Here is a 20,414-nt window from a genome sequence, read left to right on the forward strand (position 1 = left end):
GCACATAAATGACTGTACTACGCTCTTGATAATCTGATTCAAAAACATCAAAAATCTTAGAAATATGTGTAAATATTATGTCTTCATCGTCCGAATTTGAAATGACATTAAATAAAGAAAAGTTGATTTAATGTTCATTTAATTTAACCACCTATTGAATCTTCCGTCAGAATGATAATTAAACACATTCTTATCTAAAACTGAGTGTGAATAATCAACGATTGCTGAATGAAATGTTTAGGTAGCATCAGTTTGTGATGGTGTTTCAAGAATGGTAGACGTTAGGAACCTTTTCATGATTAATGCAGTGTTTGCACGCGACGTGTGTATTTGGGCTAGCGAACAAATTGACAGTGAAACTACTTGACAGGAGGTAAGTTACCCATTATTCTTATGAGCAACAAGAAATACCTAGCTCAATGTAACTTTTTTTTTGGTTTTGTTAAGGCTTTTCATCAAATTGGTACTATTGAAAGGACTAGTGAATGTTAATTTACTTCCAAAATATGATCTAAACTTACTTAAGATTAAGTTTCTCTTTTTCTTTTTTTTGTCCCAATGCAGGAGCGATTTTACGTTTTATTCAAAAAAATTATTTAATTTTCTTTCGGCCAGCATGATCAGGAAATAGTACCTGCGGTTCCATCTCTTTGTTCTCTTGCATTCAACACTAATTCTACCAGTGTTCCAGTTATCGGTTTTAAATAATATTAATTTACTTACGCTTGACTTGTCATTAAGCAAAATTTTGTATAAAATTTCAGTAAATTATATTATTTAAATAAATGGTACTTTGAATCTTTACTTTACTAATTTGTTTTGCTTAAATTGAAGGCACCAATACGCAGAAGTTTAAACTTGATACTGAAAGACTTTTTAGAACTTTTGATGTTATTTTTCAGTCGAAAGCAGACATGATGGAAAGTGACAAAGTTATATTTTCTAATGATTATTTCGATGAAAGTGAAGTTAATTCGCTGGCAGACGCAGCATTCTTGGAACCAGGCGTATATTATCCTAAACACAGTAAGTATTAATATTACACTCCAGATCGGCTCCTTGTTTAACGTCTTCCTTTTCTTTTATGATGTAAAATACCTATTGATGTTTCTTCTGATGTCAAGTAGTGTTTAAACTTTCTCGAGGGTAACGGGTCAAGTACCAACAACATTTCAACAAGTGCAACTGTTTATGTCCAACAAACTCCTTATCCTAATTATATCAGTTTCATTATCATCATCACTGGCCGCATCTCATCTTTAATAGATGGCTATTACAGCACCTGTAAATTTAATAATTGCAAAGTTTTTGATGACTATATTATATCAGTTTGAATGAACTAATAATGGTCCTGTACCTCCCTTTCATATACATTTGTCGCCATCAGTTTGACGATAGTAGTAGTAACAGTAGTATTTTCAGTATTTCCAGTAGATTTATGCCCCGAAACCTATCAGTTACCGACTCATTTCTTCACATTAATTTTCATCTTAACATTCTTTGAATCAATATTTACCCAATAAATAAGAACGTTATAGTTTTTATCTCTTGCGAGCAATATTTTGTGTCCGCTAATATTTACCTAAGAGTTTTGGAAATAAGTAAAGCAAATATAATTTAAGTTTCTCTGGCCATAGATACTGGTCTTTTCCAGATAATTTGTAATCGTTTTGCAGATGTTCTGATTGTTTTATTGCCTTTCAGAAGCATCTCATCACAAAAGGACTTCTCGGTCGCAAAACAAAAGATTCGTTTTTAAGAATGGAGAATTTAATATCGACAAAGGGCTGTCCAATCACCAGGGATTCTTCTCGCGGTGGTTCGTCACCATGGTCGAAGCACGTTGGAGGTGGACCCTGGTCCATTTCTTCCTCGCCTTTACTGGGGACTGGCTTTTCTTCGGACTTATTTACTGGATGATAGCCTTAACACATGGAGATTTAACTGAAGACCATCTACCTCATAACCAAAATAGCTCAAACTGGACCCCTTGTGTAGAAAACATTTACGGGTTCACCTCAACATTCCTATTCAGTGTCGAAGTTCATACCACCGTTGCTTACGGTAAAAGATCTATAACCTTAGAATGTCCACAGACAATTACTGCTATGTGCTTCCAATGTATTGTGTGTTCATTTTTCCAAGCGTTTATGATTGGGATTTTATTCGCGAAATTGACGAGACCAAAAGGAAGAACGCAAACAATTTTGTTTAGCAAGCGATCAGTGGTCACTTTAAGAGATGGAAAACTTTGTATGATTTTCAGAGTAGGAGATATGAGGAAGTCGAGAATACTGAATATCAAATCAACCGTCTTTGTATTAAAGTTAGGTGAAGATCATAACGAGGATTATGAGCAAAGAGAATTAGAAGTTGAAATGGATGGATGTGAATCTACATTTTTCCTTTGGCCAGTATCTGTGATACATGTAATTGATGAGAAGAGTCCATTCTACAATATTTCTGCTGCTGATTTGTTAGTTGGGAAATTTGAGATTTTGGCAATTTTCGAAGGAGTGATTGAATCTACTGGACAGTCAGTGCAAGCTAGAACAAGTTATACTGAAAATGACATTTTGTGGGGACACCGTTTCGTGAATATGGTGAACAGTGATAATGATAAAAATGTTTATGACGTAGATTTCTCTAAATTGTGTGAAACTGAACGAGTTGATACTCCTTTATGTTCGGCTAGTGAATTCAAATCTATGTTATCTTTATTTGATCTAGATACGTTAATTTAATTGTATGATGATTATTTTGAGAGGTTTTATTTTTAAGTAGGTATGAATTTAATTTACTTTGTTCAATATCATTTTGACATTATCTTTTTCATTTTTATTACGCAGTAGCGCTGGTAAAGAACTTGAAACCTCTGACAGGACTTGTACTAGCTAAGCCTAGGTCAGTGATCTCAGTAGCTTAGTTGGGTAAGTGACTGGCACGTACATCCAAAGTATGCATGATGGTCCTGTCGTAGGTTTGAACGTTTTATTTCTATTTAATTGCAAATTGTCAATGACCTCATCGTCTTTGATTTCTACGGATGGGTTTTCTTATCTTGTACCTACATAATCTTTTTTACATGATGTTGTATATGGTTTCGAATATTTAGTTCTAATTAAGAAGCAATTAGAAAATGTGTACAATATAAATATGCTGAGTATTTTATGAGTCTTGTGATCTATGCTAAATTGAAAAACAATGAAACAGAAATACAAAATACAAACATTTGTTTTCTTTGAACCTAATTGAATAGTCAAATTGTTTTCAGCGTTATTATTAAACTACGATTCAATTACAATATTAATTGTTATCTCTAACATTTGCATCGTTTTGTTCGTAGTTGGATTAAGTTAAACAATTAAGTTTTTCTTGAAATTAAGATTATATATTTCACTTTCATTAATATCATGACTTAGTCTCATTATTTACAGTATAGTACGATATCTATGAAATATTCTTGTTTAGATTGATCAAGCTTATTTTTTTCTGCCTAATTAAAGTAATGAGTAACATAGCGGGCGTGAAAGGGGGATGTCGCTCTACGTCATAATAATATTAATTTAACATGTGGTGGTAGACTCTCTGAGCTCACAGATCCAATATTTTTATAAACTAATAGATTAGTAGTCGAGGGGTCACCACGCCAGACCCACTGTACGCGTCGGGTCCTGTTTTTCATCCCCGCGTAAGACAAGCATTTATGTGATCCACGAATGTTTGTTTTGAGTCTGGGTGTCTTTGTGCACGTGATTTGTACGTTTGTGAAATCCCACGCGACACAAGGATTATAATATTCGTAATTTTTGGAGTCGCTATAAAAAAAAAAACCAAAAAACTCCCTACAGGATAAGAGGCGTGAATTTACATCAATTTCGAAGTTCCGCCTACGAAATAGATGGATAAGCATAACTCTGGTTTCACCTGTTTTAGACTTCACTAACTTCGGGAACTTGGCCTGAACGCTACGCTCTAACAACGCTCAAGATAAAGTACCACTAATTTATTAGGAAAACTTAAACTATGACAGTGTACAGTTGATAATACAGAAGTTTAAATTGTTTGTTTGCGAGTTTATGTTGCGCGGTGACAGATATTAAGTGTGTGAGAACTTTTAGTTCTGGGCGTTGGGTAAAAATTGTGTCTGCTGTGGAATATGCTGGCCTTATCGACGCTGAAGTTTGAATTAGTTTACAAAATCATGATTAAACTTACACAGATTATGTTTTTAATACAATCATCGTTTTAGTTCTCGTCGTTTCGTTAACTTATATTCAATTAGTGGTTGCTGAGTTTTTCATCGTTAAATCTCTGAAATCCAAAATGCCCAAAAGAAAAAATCCTTTTGGTTATAGAGAGTTTTCAAAAACAGTACGTTAGAAACGTTTAATGGTTCGTTAACAATTTTTTCAAAAATACTGTCTATATTACGTGCCCAATTACGTGTCTTCAAATTGATAAACGACATTAAAACTATAACTAGTTTTCATAATACAGATTTTAGACACATGTTTTCAAAAGGCTGTCCCAAATAAAAATTCTGTGTCTCATCTGCCGTCTGTTTAAACTATGTTCAAGGAACTAATTAATTGTTTAATGGAGCCTCAAATCTAAGCTGTGATGAAATTGAAGGCTCTTGTTATGATAGCTAATGAATGTTCCCTACGGTTTGTTTGGGCTGTCTCCACACTAATTATGGCGAGGGTAACGAAGATATTGAAGTATTTTTTAAGGAATTTAATTATGCATCGTTTGATTTTAATTTTGAGAAGTATAATTGTTTTGTGTTTTAAATTTTATGAATCATGAAAAGGTATGTTAAATGGGCATACGTTTTTTTTATGAAATATATTTTTTTTTTTTCTGTTTTGTATTCGCTCTGTCATAAGTGTAAGTATTTGTCTATCTCGTTAATGCTTCAATATAAGGTACTACACTTGCTATTGTTATGATATTTACTTAATATGTCCTAGTGTTGGAAATAATAAGCTTTTTCCACATAGACCATGAACAAATAATGATCACTAAAGTTTTTTGCTCCAAAATTTCATATGAAACCCACAGGATGAAAAACTTATAAAAATATCGTTAACGACAGTTAAAAGTTGAGTATTGGCATCTTGTCGAATATTTTGTTAAGAACTTAAATGACATTCAACAGTTAGGTTATGTAAATGTTATAACATGTATACACAGATTAATATGTGGGTAGGTATCTAAAGAGCAAACAAACAGATTATCATATTATAAAGTAAAGGTCTTGCTCTTTGTTAAGAAAGGCGAATATTAAGTACTCATTTGCATACAGAATTAACACTTTGAAAAATATATTATAAGAAACTACGAGCAATTCGATAATTAGGCTGTGTAATTTTACAATTGGATTTCCATATCCCATTTTCCCCACCACGATATTTATCACCAAGCTAAGAAGCCGCTTCATTAATTCATCAATATTCTATTTCAGCGCCGTTTCGTATGAGTCTCCACTCAAGTATATTTGCACAAATTCAGTTATACTTCCCCGATTTCACCCTCACAACTTATCAAACATAATCAAAGAACACTCGCTTATACCCTTTAAAAAAATGCTTTCGGGAGCTACGATGTGACAGATAGGCAGACTAACACGTGAAACTTATAACAACCCTCTTTTTACGTCAGGGGTTAAAAAAACCTCAAAAGATATTTGATATTTAAAGTTTTATCAATGAATCGCGCCCATCAAACTCAATGTAATTACCGAGCGATTTGATTTCACGAAAGATCATTAAACGCCTTACAAAATTCATTGAGCAAACTTTTAATTATGCAAATTATCGCCTTTAAAGAAGGCGCGTCGTACTCAATCGAAAATTAATTTCCTGATAAATATTACAATATTCAATAAACACAATACCTTTATTAAAATTTGTCTGTATATTAATTATTCACCGAACCCAAAATTATAATAATGTAATCAATTTATCTGCATCAAAGATAATTATTCTTTGTTATGATTATTTAAAAACACAGATTTTCACTGGATAATATTTATGAGAAATACATTTTATTTAACATTCTATTAAATATATTTATATGATAATACAAAACGAACCAGGTTTTAAGTTCACAATAATGCTACTGCATCTGTACAGTAGACTAACGCTTGAATCTTGAAAAATTTTTTGATCAATGCAACCTACACCTATGTTTTAGCCGTGAACTTGATACACACAATTTTAGATCGACGCTTTCAACTCCAAGAACGAAAATAAACTTATCCAACTATATGTAAAAAAAGATCAATAAGATTTATGCATTTAGGTAAATATAAATCAGTACACTTATAACAACCCAGCAACCACTGTCACCCAAATACTATATCCATACAAGTAATCCGCAACCTTTTAGCCACATTAAACTCATCCTCGGATCAGGTGGGATGACGTCACGCCGGCAATATAGTACGTGACTGTACCGCGAGATTTCCTTTGACTTTTATACGGCCCAGCTGTAGGACGCTCGCGTGCTAAAGTGTTTGGTGATTGGTTCAGAAAGGTTTATTATGGTGTTGACTGACGTGCAGTGGTGACAATGCTTTAAGTGTCATTATTATAATAGATTATGAGATGTTTAATTTTTTTAAAAGGTATTGAAAATACAAGGCTAGATACAGCTATCGTACCTACTAGTCTTCCGGTAGTTATGTTGTCTACTTGCAATCAGGAATCTAATCGATTTTGATAATATAAACTTATTAGATTTTTTTTTATTCTAACGATACTAAATCGAAAAGTTACATCATTGAATATAACTTGTTCTTATGGGGCAACTCGTTCCTTAACCAAAGGGTAAAAGCTGTTTATCCGTTTGTCTGTCTGTTACCAGGTTGTAGACTGCTAGTCTGTTTAAATTTTCAAAAATGAAGTATTTATGTTGTTGTTATTACAACAAATACGATCAAAGAATCGAAAGTAAGCACATTTGTGACGGTCGTGAATTTGGTGGTTAGTTCAAATTCGTTTTCTTCAGTCTATTATGGAACTCTATTTTCAGTTTATGTTTCACAAGGCAGTCAGGTTTTGTAATTTTAATCTTATTTAGACAAGTTTTGATAATATCTTGAACAGTTTTATCCGTTTAATACTTCAATTACCTATCATAATCGTGTTATGAGTTATTACTTTATTCGTGTAAATAAAACCTGAAAAGATCACCTTGCAACATTATTACATATTGTTTGTACAATTAAAATAATGCTCGCAACCAGTCTGAAAACTAATTTAATTTTAAATTTATTACACAATTTTGTACTAATTTATCCTGGTATTGTCGCCCCAGGGAAACTAGGATAAACGCGAGTACCCCAGGGAATCACTAATATGGAGTTAATTATTACAGTTGGATATTTAAAATTAAAAAACCTATTTAAAATTTAATTACGTAAACAATTATTTTTTAAGTTTTTAAAAGATCAAATTAACTGCTACTTAATTGCCGTGTTGTAGCGTCGATAATCTTTCACGATTCTCTTTCACTTGCTTGTTGATATTGCCAATACTTCCTTTTCCTTCTGCAGGTCTATGTTCTCCCTTTTAGGTCTTGGGCTTCTGTCTGCCCTTCTTTCCTTTTACACATAATAGATAGCGAATAAGGCGTAACAACTAATCATGATTCTTCCTTTTTCCCACGTTTCCTTACACTCAATTTCTTGTTTGTTGTTCCGGTTTGATTTTTTGCAAGTCAATTCTTAGGCATTTTCCGATAAACTAGCAGGCTGAAATTTTCGGGTTAACTTCAAATACAATGCAACTTATCTAAATAAAATTGGTCATTTAAAAACGTGGGATTTTTTCATATTTATAAAATCTATTTCTATATAATTTACAACCAAAATCCTTACATACCTGTTCCCTAACTTCGTGAAGACTTACAACCAATGATATCCCTTGTAATTCTCTATCTCGTAAACAAATGGCCGTTGTAATTGCAGTAGTATAGTGTTGGGCGTCGTATATAGAATGATCTCGCACACGCTGCGCCAACGTGTCCGCGCCGGATCGTAAACTGGACGCCTAATGCACCCGCCACGGAGGTACGAAGCTATGTGGACAGTATGGATGTGATGGAAGAAAATAGGTAAGTATATTGAAAACTTGTTAGAGTGTAGATGGAAATAATTATAGCATCTTCGTGCAGCCTTCGAAAAAAAAACTCTTTTCAGGTATTTAACGATTTTTTATTTAAAGTTGAGATAGTTAACTAGTTTTTTTATGTAAGTAATGTTTTTTGTCTTAATAAACTTTTTTTTAAATTAAATGTAGATGTTACAACATAGTAAAATTTAAAATACACCGTAACTATTAGAAAATCAACTTAATTATTTATTCATCTATACTTATACTAATATATAAAGCTGAAGAGTTTGTTTGTTTGTTTGAACGCGCTAATCTCAGGAACTACTGGTTCAAATTGAAAAATACCGCGACTTCGTCTGCGTGGGTAGAAGATATAAGTTATGATTTATAACTGCCCTGCTTTTCTTTCAAAGAGTTTGTTCAAACAAACAAACTTATCAGCTTTATATATTAGTATAGAGTATAGATTCTTAAAACTCGAATCTCATGACTGACTAATTTGTGTTTACAATTTTGCAAGGTAAACTCAAAGAGAGTTTATTAACACCTAAAGAAAATTGTAAAGTATAACAAGCATCAAGTAACAGACTACTCCATACATTAGTGGCTCCTCGTGCAGGGCGTTAGGTGGACCACGTAGGCCGTACGCAGCTTTGCACTCTCCCGGCTAAGGAGTACTCTGTTGTGAATTAAAATGCCATTCAGCCCTCAATTTATTTGCTTCTGTACGTTTTCTAACGAGTAGAACGTAAAAAATAGTAAATACTGACACGGAGAGACTAGACAGATTTATATATGAGAGTGTCTCTTGTCTTTCTATCTATGTTTAATTGTACCCCATATTCCTTCACGGTCAAACCAAATACATTTTTGGTGTACAGCGCGAATTAAATAAAGGATATCGGTGACGTATTCACATAACTAACATGAATAACTACATACCTATTAGGTACTAGCTGTTGCCCGCGACTTCGTCCACGTGGTTAGAAATTTCCCCGTTTTTTCCACATTTTCCATTCTATCTTTGCTCCTATTAGTCGCAGCGTGATGTTATATAGCTTATATATAGCCTTCCTTGATAAAAGGCCTATTCAACACACAAAGATTTTTTCAATTCGAACCAGTAGTTCCTGAGATTAGCGCGTTCAAACAAACAAACAAACTTTTCAGCTTTATATATTAGTATAGATATAGATGTGCCTTGTGGAGCTTTTACCGTAATAGGCCTAGTCCATTTTTTTAATATTTAAGTAGAAGACAAAACCTGTCAAATCCCGGGATACCCATGAATTTTTTGGGTCCAATCGAAATTACATATAATTCTGTTATCAAAATTGTTTCTGCCGTTTTAAATATAAGGCAATACAAATAAACATGGATCATATACCACCAAACCACTTAACAATAAACATTCATAAAATTTCAATCAAGCAGAAAAATGGAAGCCGCTAGGATCGTTCAGCAAATGTACCAGTTTACTGGCCCATCTCTTATGTAAGGGCTGGCAGTTACACCCCCGTAATATCTATGTTAGGCACCCCAATGGGCAGATGCTTTTACCTATCCGTGTATTCTCGTCGATATTTCCCCCAATAATTCACAATCGCATCTTCCTTACACAACAATTCCATCTATTGAAGATATATAGAACGTTACGGGATGTTTTGAAATTGAATTTTTTTGATACTTTCCGGAAATGCAGTTGCAGATCAGGTTATAAAATCGTGATTTTATCTTCAATACATGGAACGTCTTTGCACTCCAAAATGAAGGTATTTATAGATATCTTTTAAAATTATTTTTTTAATTAAATTTATGTATTTAAGATTGATTTACGAATAACACGAAAGAGCCAAAGAGGCTATAAAGAGGCCTTATTAACTAGGAGTTCAAAATTTGCTATAAATATTGACGTATTTTGTTGATTTTAGAGAACTTTATTTTACTTAACATTCTCATATTCGACTTTGTATTGACCTTATAAAAAAATCAACCAAAATTACTTGTACTGACCTATAAGCCTTCTATAACCAGCCATTAAAAGCCTTAAACCGTATCAATGAAGAATTCCCATTCAATTTCCCGTACAAAACAAATAGACAATCGCCATTTTCTTTATCGTTAACACTGTAATAGCATACGAATTGGATTAAAAGGCGATTGTATTGAACAGCATCTAGTCGAGCGCCTTCAAGAAATCGTTAATAAGTACGCCCCTTACTTAAACTTTTACGATAGATAAATAGCTGGAACAATTTCGCTTCCCGTTTATCTTGGTAGTTCCTTTGTAGGTTTACCGTAATATTTCCTAGGGAACACGATGAGCTTGGAGTTTTCAAGTCTTTGGATTACTACGGGGTATGAATAAGTGCTGACTATGTAGATTCTAACTTAGACATTTCACTAAATCTGTACAGACTATTAGTCGATTTACTTAAACATGTATGATTAACTTAAATTCTATTGAGTAAACATGTTAGTAGTGGTTCCATAAGACAAAGACCTGAATCTCAATTTATCTGCACAATTTTTTGTTTGGACAACATCACATACGTTGTTCTGAACCCAAAGTAAGTTGCTTAAGCACTTGTGTTTAGGAATTCAGAAACAACGAAGATACCAGTAAGAAAAATCAGAAGTCAAAAATCTCAAAGACATTTTTCAAAATTTTGAATTCAAATAATTCGAACTCCAACCCGGTATTATAACAAAACATCCGATTTCCCAAATCGCCGGCCACATTGTATGTAACTGTTCACATAGCGGTCTTTATTGCGTCTATATTTCAGTCGCTTCACGGTACGTCGCGTCTTCGTATTATTTATGGGTTTCGCTCTATGGAGCCCTAAGGCCGCCCGACAACGTCTTAACGTTTGTGATCGATGATTACCGTGTGTAATTCCTGTAAACAGAATGTAGTTTCGTTTTTGTTTTCTTTCTGGATGTCGATGAGATTTTTCTATCGAACTCTGATGGATTTTGGATGAAATCTATCGGGCGTACACATGGTGCTTTTAAATCTGTTTGGTTATAAGGATGTGGCTGGCTTTGCCTGAAAGTGGTTGTTATCGTTATAACATTACCAAATCACTACTTGTTGCAGATGTCTCGATTTAGTCTTCTGCAGTAATACATTTTAAAAATTTGTTTTCTAATAATAACCAAAGAACCAGTAAATTACCTGCCTTACCCTATGAAATTGCCCGCATTTGCAATTAAATATTTTGTCTAAATAAAACCAAATTTTCCTTCACAAACTAGGATACAATATCAATCTAAGGTAAACAAACCGTCCACCGTCCCAGAGCAAAACATATCTAACCCAACCTCACCCACATGACACACCTCCCCAAATTAATTTCAAATCTCTTTAGGAACAAATGGGGAACTTATAAATGCACGATTTGAAACTTCATTACCTTGCGATAAGCTTGCTTGATACAGTTTTGTAAAGGGTAAAGTTGTCGGTGCTCCACAAAGCAATGTTAATACGGCCTGAAGTGCAGCTTGTTTGAATTGACAGTGCCCAGGGGAGGCTGGCTGGACTCGGTGTAACCCAGATACAAAAGGTTATTACGATTTTTGAAACCTGGTGTTGTGGTAGAAGGGGAAAGTAGAGGAAAGGCGAAGTTAAAGAAATAAGCTAGAGAGTAAGTAGCTGAACATTTTGTCAGTAAAATCTGGTGAATATTTAAGTACGATGTGGAATAATAATATCCCTTTATAGGTAACTGGTCTTGTTAGACTTGTAACAAAAATGATGTCGCTTTAATTGTAAATGATTTTCATTTGTGGAATTAACGTCTGTGTTAGATTTTATTTGGATTGCAAATTCGGAATGTTTTTCGCTGTGGCAGAAATCCTGACTAGCAAGGATAAAATTTGTTCTTAAATACAGATGATGAAGGTGTTTTAGTTACCGGATGTGCTACAGTTTTGTTGAAATGCAGTTTCAGACGAAAATATTAGTAAAATACTCAAGTGGAGTATATTATGGTAGCAAACCATTTTACATATTATATATTTTGGAACCAGATTAACTAACTTCCTTGCGAAAATAATATGGCAAATTTTCTATCATTGAGCAAGCAAAATAAGCAATGCCCAACCTTTGACTTTCGTTATAGCAATTCGCATTTCTTTTGAAGCCAAGATGATACGCATCCACGTTCTTCCATTAACTATATCTTCATCAAATATTGATACAAGCACATAAACATGGCACTTACCGCGTTCGTAATAAAACCCATTTTTGCGTCTAACGACATTTTTGATGTCACCACGTCCTCATAATTTTTCGCTTCACAGAAGTTCCATTTGCCACTGCACCCTTGTTTACCTTAAACGTGATTGGACTTCTATTTATTTATTTTGGACCCCGACTTCGTCCACAAGAAAATTGGGATCCGAACCGCTTGTTTGGACGACATGTTTCGTAATGAATGTTTGTATTTGCCCCATTTCTGTTTTTATTTTGGAAATATTTTCAAATCGACGTATTATTTTTGACTAACTTTTTGGTTTGTTTGTATATTTGAATAGAAAGCTATCACATCTTGAAGTATATTTTAAGCTCATGTCTATTGACTCAAATTAAAACTTTGCCGAAGGCTTTATGTACCCAGTACGAAACAAGATAAATAATTCATGTTTGGAATAAAAAAACACAACACTTTGGATTAATACAACATTTCTGCTGAAAGTAATTTTGACTATTGCTCAAAGGAGCTAAGTTCAAGTGATAGAAGATAGTCCACTTACTACATTTCCTTTGTTAATATTTCATCAAAGCAATATTCAAAACAAGCCCTAAAAAGGACGAACTAGTTAAATAGGAATAATTATAATAAACGGTCCTGTCCAATCCTATCTAGTCTAACGATTGACGAAGGCCAAATAACCGACTCTATGATTAAACATTATTTATTTATCAGCTTATTTACTATTCGGGTAACAGGAAACACCAACAAAGATCCAATCAGTTTGAATCTAAGAGAACGGGTATTTTCTACTAAATTCGCTAGTCCACAATTCGGCTGAGCAAAACGTCAGGCGTCGGCTAACCGCGGTCGAAGCTTGCCCAGACTTGGCTCTGGATGTAAGATGACTTCTAGATGAGGAATCATATTATGATCCTCTTTGACTATTTAGCCGATCAATATATGATTGGTTATATATATACACAGGCGGTTAGATATATTAAAAGTTAATTCAGCAACTCAATATTTGATTATTACCAAAGTAGATACATCGTCGAGTACCAACATCATTATGAAGACAAATGCACAATCCTTCTTGGAGAAAAGAATTTTTTGCCCGGAAACGGGGCAGGAACAGGGTGTTTAATATTATTTTATTTAAGTCATGTCACCCTATATTAAGATACTTATTAAATAGTTTAATTTATCAAATTTGCCTAAGGTTAAATATAAATAAATAAGTAATTTTATAAATTTTAAATTAAATTAGATACGTGTGCAATGACGACGGAAAATACTATTGTAAAATTAATATACCTAGGCCACATCTTGTTTGCTTTGTATTTTATAGTCGTGTCTTCATGTTCATCAGTCTGCTTCAGTCGAAACAGAGCAATCTGTACTTAGATTGTAACTAGATACTGGGTTTTAAGCGGTCATAGCTGACGCCTAATGTTTAGTAGTATTGCAGAATTTACATAAAGCATATCTGGAGATACGAGTTTATGTAACGAGAATGGCATAAGCAATACAATCGTTGTCATCGATAAGACCTACATAGTTGATGTTTTAAAAGGTTTGAGAGATTTAAGACTATGTTTGAGATTGAAAAGATTCGTTACTTGGTTTAAGTTCTAGATTTTGTGATTTTCATAATTCTTAAAATTTCTGGTGTCCAGAAGCTTGTCAATGATTGCACGGACTTTGAATGGATAACTGATCGGTAAAGGTCACCACGCTAGATTCACTTTGCGCGATGTGTTGCAGGTTCTACTTCCGCTTAGGTTGCTTTTGTGCGATCCACGAATGTTTTGTGTAGTTCGAGTGTATTTTTGCATTTTACTTGAATTATTTTGAAATCTTCGTGCAGCAAAAAAATAATTCATAGTAAGGGAGTATTTTAATAAAGATCCCCCCATAATATAAGATTTTATTAAATCAACAAGAAGAACAAAGAAGCTTCTTTTTGTAAATGGTTAAAATTCCAAGAAAAGTGGAAACATTGGTTCAAAAAGCTTGCTTCATCACAAAGCAACATTATTTCTTTGACAAAGTGAATTTTAGCTTTAGAATATCTTGAATGAATTAATGCCCTCGATACCGCAACAAAATAAACATTTCCCTTCAGCCAGAAACATGGTGCAGGCGAATAAAAGCGTTTCACCGAACAGTAATACCATACAAATATTCCGTAAAGGAGTTTGAATAGAAATGGTTCCTCCTTTCTCCAACTAACATTGCCTTTTTGTCTGCGATCCTAGTTCTTTGTGGCCGGCATTATTGAAAATGGAGTACCTCAAGGAAATGCAACTGAAGTTTTAAATGAAATAAATATAGGCCGTGATATTAAATTGTTATTTATGTATATCTGTGTTTTTATAATACTTTTTGGCCAAATCAAATAAAGGTGGGTGAAACTGGGCACTGACCAATGTAACCTGACCTTCAAAAAGTGCTACTTAGTAGCCTAATTTAAATAAATTACTTTTGTTTTTGATTTTGATTTCAAGGACCTTAATAGGCTGAAATTGATTGATTGATATACTTTTTTAATCTACTTTTGTGTGGAAATAACTGAATTTTACGAGATTCATTGAAAATTCTAGGTAGTGACAAATTTTGGTATCACACCGATCTATGTCACCAAACTCTCACAATTTTGAAGTCACAAAGCTCAATGGGTTGTACATTTTAGTGGTTTCATAGTAAAATGAAGCAAGCCTATATTTTCTATTGTATTTGAGGAAAAAAGACAAATCCTACACGTCTATTCACGCATGTACCATAAAAGTAAAATAATACATATATCCCTACCCAGAAATCGAAATATTGACCTCCTGTGTAGGCTTGACTCTTTTAAACCAACTCTATTACATGAATTCTGCGATTTTTTTATATTAGGCTGTGGGAAACCCGTCATAGCAGCTAAGGAAGTAAAGATGATTAAAGAAAGTTTAAGACGAAAAACTTTTTAAGATATTACCTCATCAATATTCCTAAACGTCTAAACTTCTACATAACATTTAGCAAGTAAAACATCTATTACGCTATTAAAATGATATCTCTTTTGGTTCAGCAACGAAGTAATCAAGTGAAATGAGCTTATAAGATGAAATTTGGCTTCCGTCCAACCTTCCGCGGCCGGAGCCTCTCGAGCCCATGTTTTTATTTAACCCCCCTACGCCGTTGTACGTTTTACAGAATTCAGAGTGAATACTCGTAAATTTTGGAATTTGTTTCAATTTTTGTAGAAAGGAATTATTTTAAGTGGAAGTGCAGCGGGATGATAACTTTCGGGAAGGCTTTTGGTTGTGCTGTTATAATGCGGTGAAATATAAATGTACACTCTGTCTAACCTACTGGAGACTGTGAAGAGCTATTGTTTGAAATTCATTCTAACAATTTTTGGCAAACACTCCTCAAAAGTTCTAATACTGCAAAACATCTCATCGAACAAATGACAGAAACTTTAAATATAAGAATTTCTGAAAGTTCTTTAAAAATTATATCAGGACCGACTACTTTAAACAAGTAATCCAATCAATGGACGCACGATCAATTTGTAACGAGTTCCCCAAACAGTTCGCTTCACGTAAAATGATGGCAATGACTACAAACGGCCGACGTGGAACGATGTTAATTCGATATCTTCCTGAAGTACCTTCTTCTCAGCGGATTACCTCCCATTGTTACACGGGGATTAAAAAAGGCGCATTATATAATCCCCAAAAAGGGAGACATCCTAACTCTTATTAACTTTAGATTGCAATAAACTAAAGTGCGCTATACTTTTATAGCAGAATTAAGAGACGTTACGTAGTATCTGGATGCATTCTTAAAACTGAACTTCAAACAAGGAATAATGATCTTTATATCCTGAGGGCTAAGGATGAAGTTGACAGCAGAATATCTATCCGAGACTTCGTGTTTATGGAATGGTTTAGTAGGGAAATATCCCTTTTTTATGAGCTAAGAATGGTGAAGCTTATGTATGCTTATATTAATATTGTTTATTCAACCGTAAGCCCGGTTCCATCTCTGCTAGGGGAATAGTTACTTTGTATGTTAACAGCAAAGCCTATTCTGTGATGGTCTAGACTTGGGCATGATTCTTAAGTTGAAGAAATATTAGTCTAACTGCCGTTCGGGGGAGTTTTGTGGAAGACATAAAATATTAATATTATTTTTGGTCGCTCGTGTTGCCAAAAGAGATCGTAATTAATTTCTTTTGGACTGGAAATGTTGGGTGTAGTTTTTGTTTTATGGTTTTAAGATATTTTGTTCCTTTTTTAAGTGTGTTTGTAGCACGAATGTTCTTCCAATTAGTTAAAAAGCAAATGAGTTGTGTCCGGAATAGCACACTATTTTAATATAATCTTACGGTGTCATAAAGGACTAGAGACAACCTCATGAAATAGCATTCGGTCTCTATCTAAGCGCATAAATGTTTAGTTTACGGCTTGAACTAAGTCGTTCCTTAAATTGTTGCCTTTAGTTTATGGTATGTGTCACTATGCAAATATAACAGAAAGCCAGTAATTCAATACCTATAAAAAACTAACTTATGATATCCAATATTAAAATTTTGAATTTGAACGTCATAGTGTTTTCAGCTGTTCTACTTGAACTGGCATTACTGAAACTGGATTTCGTCGTGTAGAGTATAAAAAAATACGATTTTTCCTAGCAACAGCATGTCCATTGTTTTTCCTAACTATGTGACCCAAGACATAGGCTAAGTTACTCAGACATTGTAAGTACCTGTTGTTATCTAAGATTTTCGTTCAATTGATTTTCTGCCTGTTTTTCTATTGCGACCGGTGTTGTTGTAAAGTTCCCCTGTTACGTGGAAATGTCTGTATTACTTTAAACGCCCGGCTTAATGAGGACAACTGTGTATTAATTTTAGTGGGCTTTTCAGTTTACAGTTTCGAAGGCTGTTTTGAAGGTGGAGAAGTTTACTCGTACATTTTAGAATATTTTTTTTTATAAGAAACAAATAAATACATTAAATATCTTTAAAAGAAAAAATGCCTTGGAACGACTTTTTTCGCAACTCATTACAAGACAGCATTTCAAACCCGAAACAGTTGTGTAACATGTTTTTCTTACCCAATGCTTTTAGGATATGATGTATTTTTTAGTTTCTACTTTTTGGACTACTACTCTAGTGAGAAGAAACATTGTTAACAATGTATTGCCGTAGTCGGTACCAGTTAACCTGTGTTACTGTGAAGCTTTACGCGGTTAGGTACACGGGCATCTAAAGCAAAACTCTTGCCTATGTGAAAAAGGGACAACGCTCTATAAAGAGTATCTCTCCGTCTCGTTTCTACACCCCTTTCACTCGTATTTTAAGAGCTCATGGTACAGGTACGGAACCTCATATTGTGTCTTCGGTTTACGGCTTACGATCCCGCCGCCGTTATTGAAAAGTTTTCTAGTTTAGATCACTAGTATGTAGGTACTTGGGTTAAGATGGCGTCATATTTTGTAACCTTAAAAAAGTTTAGCTCTAATGGTACATGTTGCGGTTTTATGTTGATTTTGATGTTGAGTTGTTTAGTGCACCTAATATTTTGTATGTTTTGTCTAAGCAGCTACACATAACATGCGGTCCGGCTAAGGTATTTTTATTGGTTTACCTGAAGTTAGGAATTATTTTTTAAGAAATTTGATATCGCGTCACTACGTACCAATTTTATTTTTGGATTGCAGAAAATCGCAGAAGAACAATACTTTAGTTCACAATTTCTAGATACGCGTAATTATTAAAGCAACTACCAAAATACCTCATAGCGAAATTAAATCCTAAAAGCAATCAACGCTAAATTGCTAAATAATGTTAGTACTATCACTTAATATGCCCTAATTATCTCTAGTTTTAGTTTATAGCTACCATTATAGTAAACTGCTACGGTCATTTTCATGACACGACAGTAAATCTGGGTAGAATCGTTGCCAAGATCATACTCCGTATGTGTAATACTAGTTGTCACCCGCGACTTCGTTCGCGTTTAAAGGAATGGTGGTCTTGGATTTAAAAGCATTTTTTTTATATTTGGCAATCGTGAGTCAACTATTTGAAGGCAAAACAAAACTATATTCGCTAAAACAAGGAAAACAATTTTTTAAAACGTTTCAGTGACAAATAAGCGTTAAAACTCATTGTTTAGGCCTGATTCGCACTCTCTCTCTCTCTTAAACTCTATTTTAGTTTTTATTTATTTTTTGCTGGCTTGATCATAGACAGATGGATACACTGAGAGTAGTACCTTAATAAAATTGTCTCGTTTTTAGTTTAACGGTACAGAACCGTAAAAAAGGAACCCTATGAGGTTACAAGAAATAAGACAACAGTAAATGAACTTTACATTTCTTTATTTTTGTACAATGTAATACTAAAACGTATACATTTTGTTACTGCATTGGGGGGCCTACCACGAACTCGCAAACAGTATTATGTTAGATATTAGAACGAGATACCGCACTACGAGACGTAAAGATGCATCTCTTTTCAACAATAAATAGTCCTGTAATAACAAGTGGTATGCCCCCTGTAAAGTTGAACTGGATTAAAAATGATTTTCATAAAATAATGAAACTGAAATTATTGGTGCGTATAACCAATAATTTATTGTAATACAAATTTGAAATTTGAAGTATTTTTTACTTTTCCAGTGTAATTATTACGTTTATGTGATAACAAACATTCTTTGCAGATGTTCTTTGGTATTTATTATAAAATGTACTCTTAAAATTACAATTCCATAGTATTTAAAGAGAGCATGTTGAGACATTCATAGCAGTTTAACCATTATTTTCTAACCCTCACTATTATTTCCTCTTACAGTAAGCAGAAAAATAAACCTCTACAATTCAACTAACATCCACCGAATTTTATCCAGCAAATCTAAAACTTTATAAAAAGTTCCGCGTGTCAAACAAGGTTTTATTCTTTTACCTTTGTCACGGTTAAATAGAGCCGGTCAATCCCGTGTCAGTTAACAGGCGCACGGCTACTTTGTTTGCAAGGCAAATTGATACACTGGCAGTCGGTGCGACACTTTGATTCGTGTTTCGTGTTGTTCCCGACTAGCCTATAGCCTGCATGCACAGTACTTGAGTTTCGTGATCGATGGCTTTCTATAAAATGTTTGTGGTATTATTCCTACATATTACATCTGACGCATGGATGATAGGCTAAAGTTTGGACACACATTGGAAGCCAGCAGCTATTGCTATAGCTGGTGTCGTGTCGTGGGACGTAGAGGCTTGATGATTTGAAGGTATATCACGCGGGCTGGTTACTGGTGGTTGGAAAGGAAATAAAAGAAAGAGTCAAGACAAGTTTCACAGGTCACAAGTCAAACGAAAATAAAACTTGACCGATTGGGACAGCGAACAGTCATCGCACGAGTTGGGAGAAAAAAATAAAATATAGCTGCCTTCTAAAGCTATTTATGACAGAGAGGGAGGATTTTTTTGAAGAAATCTTCGCATTAAACACTGCCTTCGAAAATCAGTCTGAGTCATTTGAATCATTCTCATATAATCTAGAAATATGAATAAAAATTCTAGTAGAATAATCAATGAACGATTGCTAATTATATTTATCTCTTCATAAACGACATTTCTTAAGCTCTGAATATCAAAACATGCTCTCAGAAGTTTAACAAGCTGTATTAATATCGGTGAGATGTACCTACTGCTACATTATAATTATATATTTATGGAACAATACTAAGATATCTAAGTCTAAATACCCGTATTATTTAAATATGGCAGATAAATTAATTTAAATAAACATTTTTTTTATTTAATTTTTTGGTAGATCTCCGAACGTTAGCAATTTAATAAATAATGTTAATGTCGAGAGATTTTTTTTATTTGACACTCCCAGTGCATGAAAATTAAATACAAAAAATTAAAATATTTTAAATTAAATTTTATCAAGTGATTCTAAAGAGATTTTATTCGTGTTCCAAAAGAGTGCCAAATAATTTATTATAACTGAAACGTTTCATATTTTAACTTACTTTTTTTCTACAATTACAACAAAAGCAAAACATCATTCATCTTCATCAAATAC

The 20,414-nt window shown here is 33.7% G+C and overlaps 1 protein-coding gene across 2 annotated transcripts; it reads left to right on the top strand.

Annotated features, from left to right (window-relative positions):
- The first annotated feature begins 237 nt into the window (after nucleotides 1-237).
- LOC113492456 (G protein-activated inward rectifier potassium channel 1-like) lies at nucleotides 238-3,229 on the top strand. Of its 2 annotated transcripts, none has more exons than XM_026869905.1 (3): nucleotides 238-373; nucleotides 903-1,026; nucleotides 1,708-3,229. In XM_026869905.1, the coding sequence occupies exons 2-3, from the start codon at nucleotides 915-917 to the stop codon at nucleotides 2,742-2,744; spliced, it is 1,149 nt and encodes a 382-aa protein (XP_026725706.1). In that variant the 5' UTR covers nucleotides 238-373; nucleotides 903-914; the 3' UTR covers nucleotides 2,745-3,229. The 2 variants fall into 2 exon arrangements, with proteins under 2 accessions (XP_026725706.1, XP_026725705.1); XM_026869904.1 differs by having other exon boundaries at nucleotides 240-373; nucleotides 1,705-3,229.
- The last annotated feature ends 17,185 nt before the right edge of the window (nucleotides 3,230-20,414 follow it).

Source organism: Trichoplusia ni, chromosome 4, assembly GCF_003590095.1.
Source record: "Trichoplusia ni isolate ovarian cell line Hi5 chromosome 4, tn1, whole genome shotgun sequence".
NCBI lineage: Eukaryota > Metazoa > Arthropoda > Insecta > Lepidoptera > Noctuidae > Trichoplusia > Trichoplusia ni.

Excerpts from the sequence above, each read along its gene's own strand:
- LOC113492456 (XM_026869904.1), top strand. The coding sequence starts at position 915 with ATGATGGAAAGTGACAAAGTTATATTTTCTAATGATTATTTCGATGAA. Across the intron at positions 1,027-1,704 it reads CGTATATTATCCTAAACACA|AAGCATCTCATCACAAAAGG; the intron begins GTAAGTATTAAT and ends ATTGCCTTTCAG.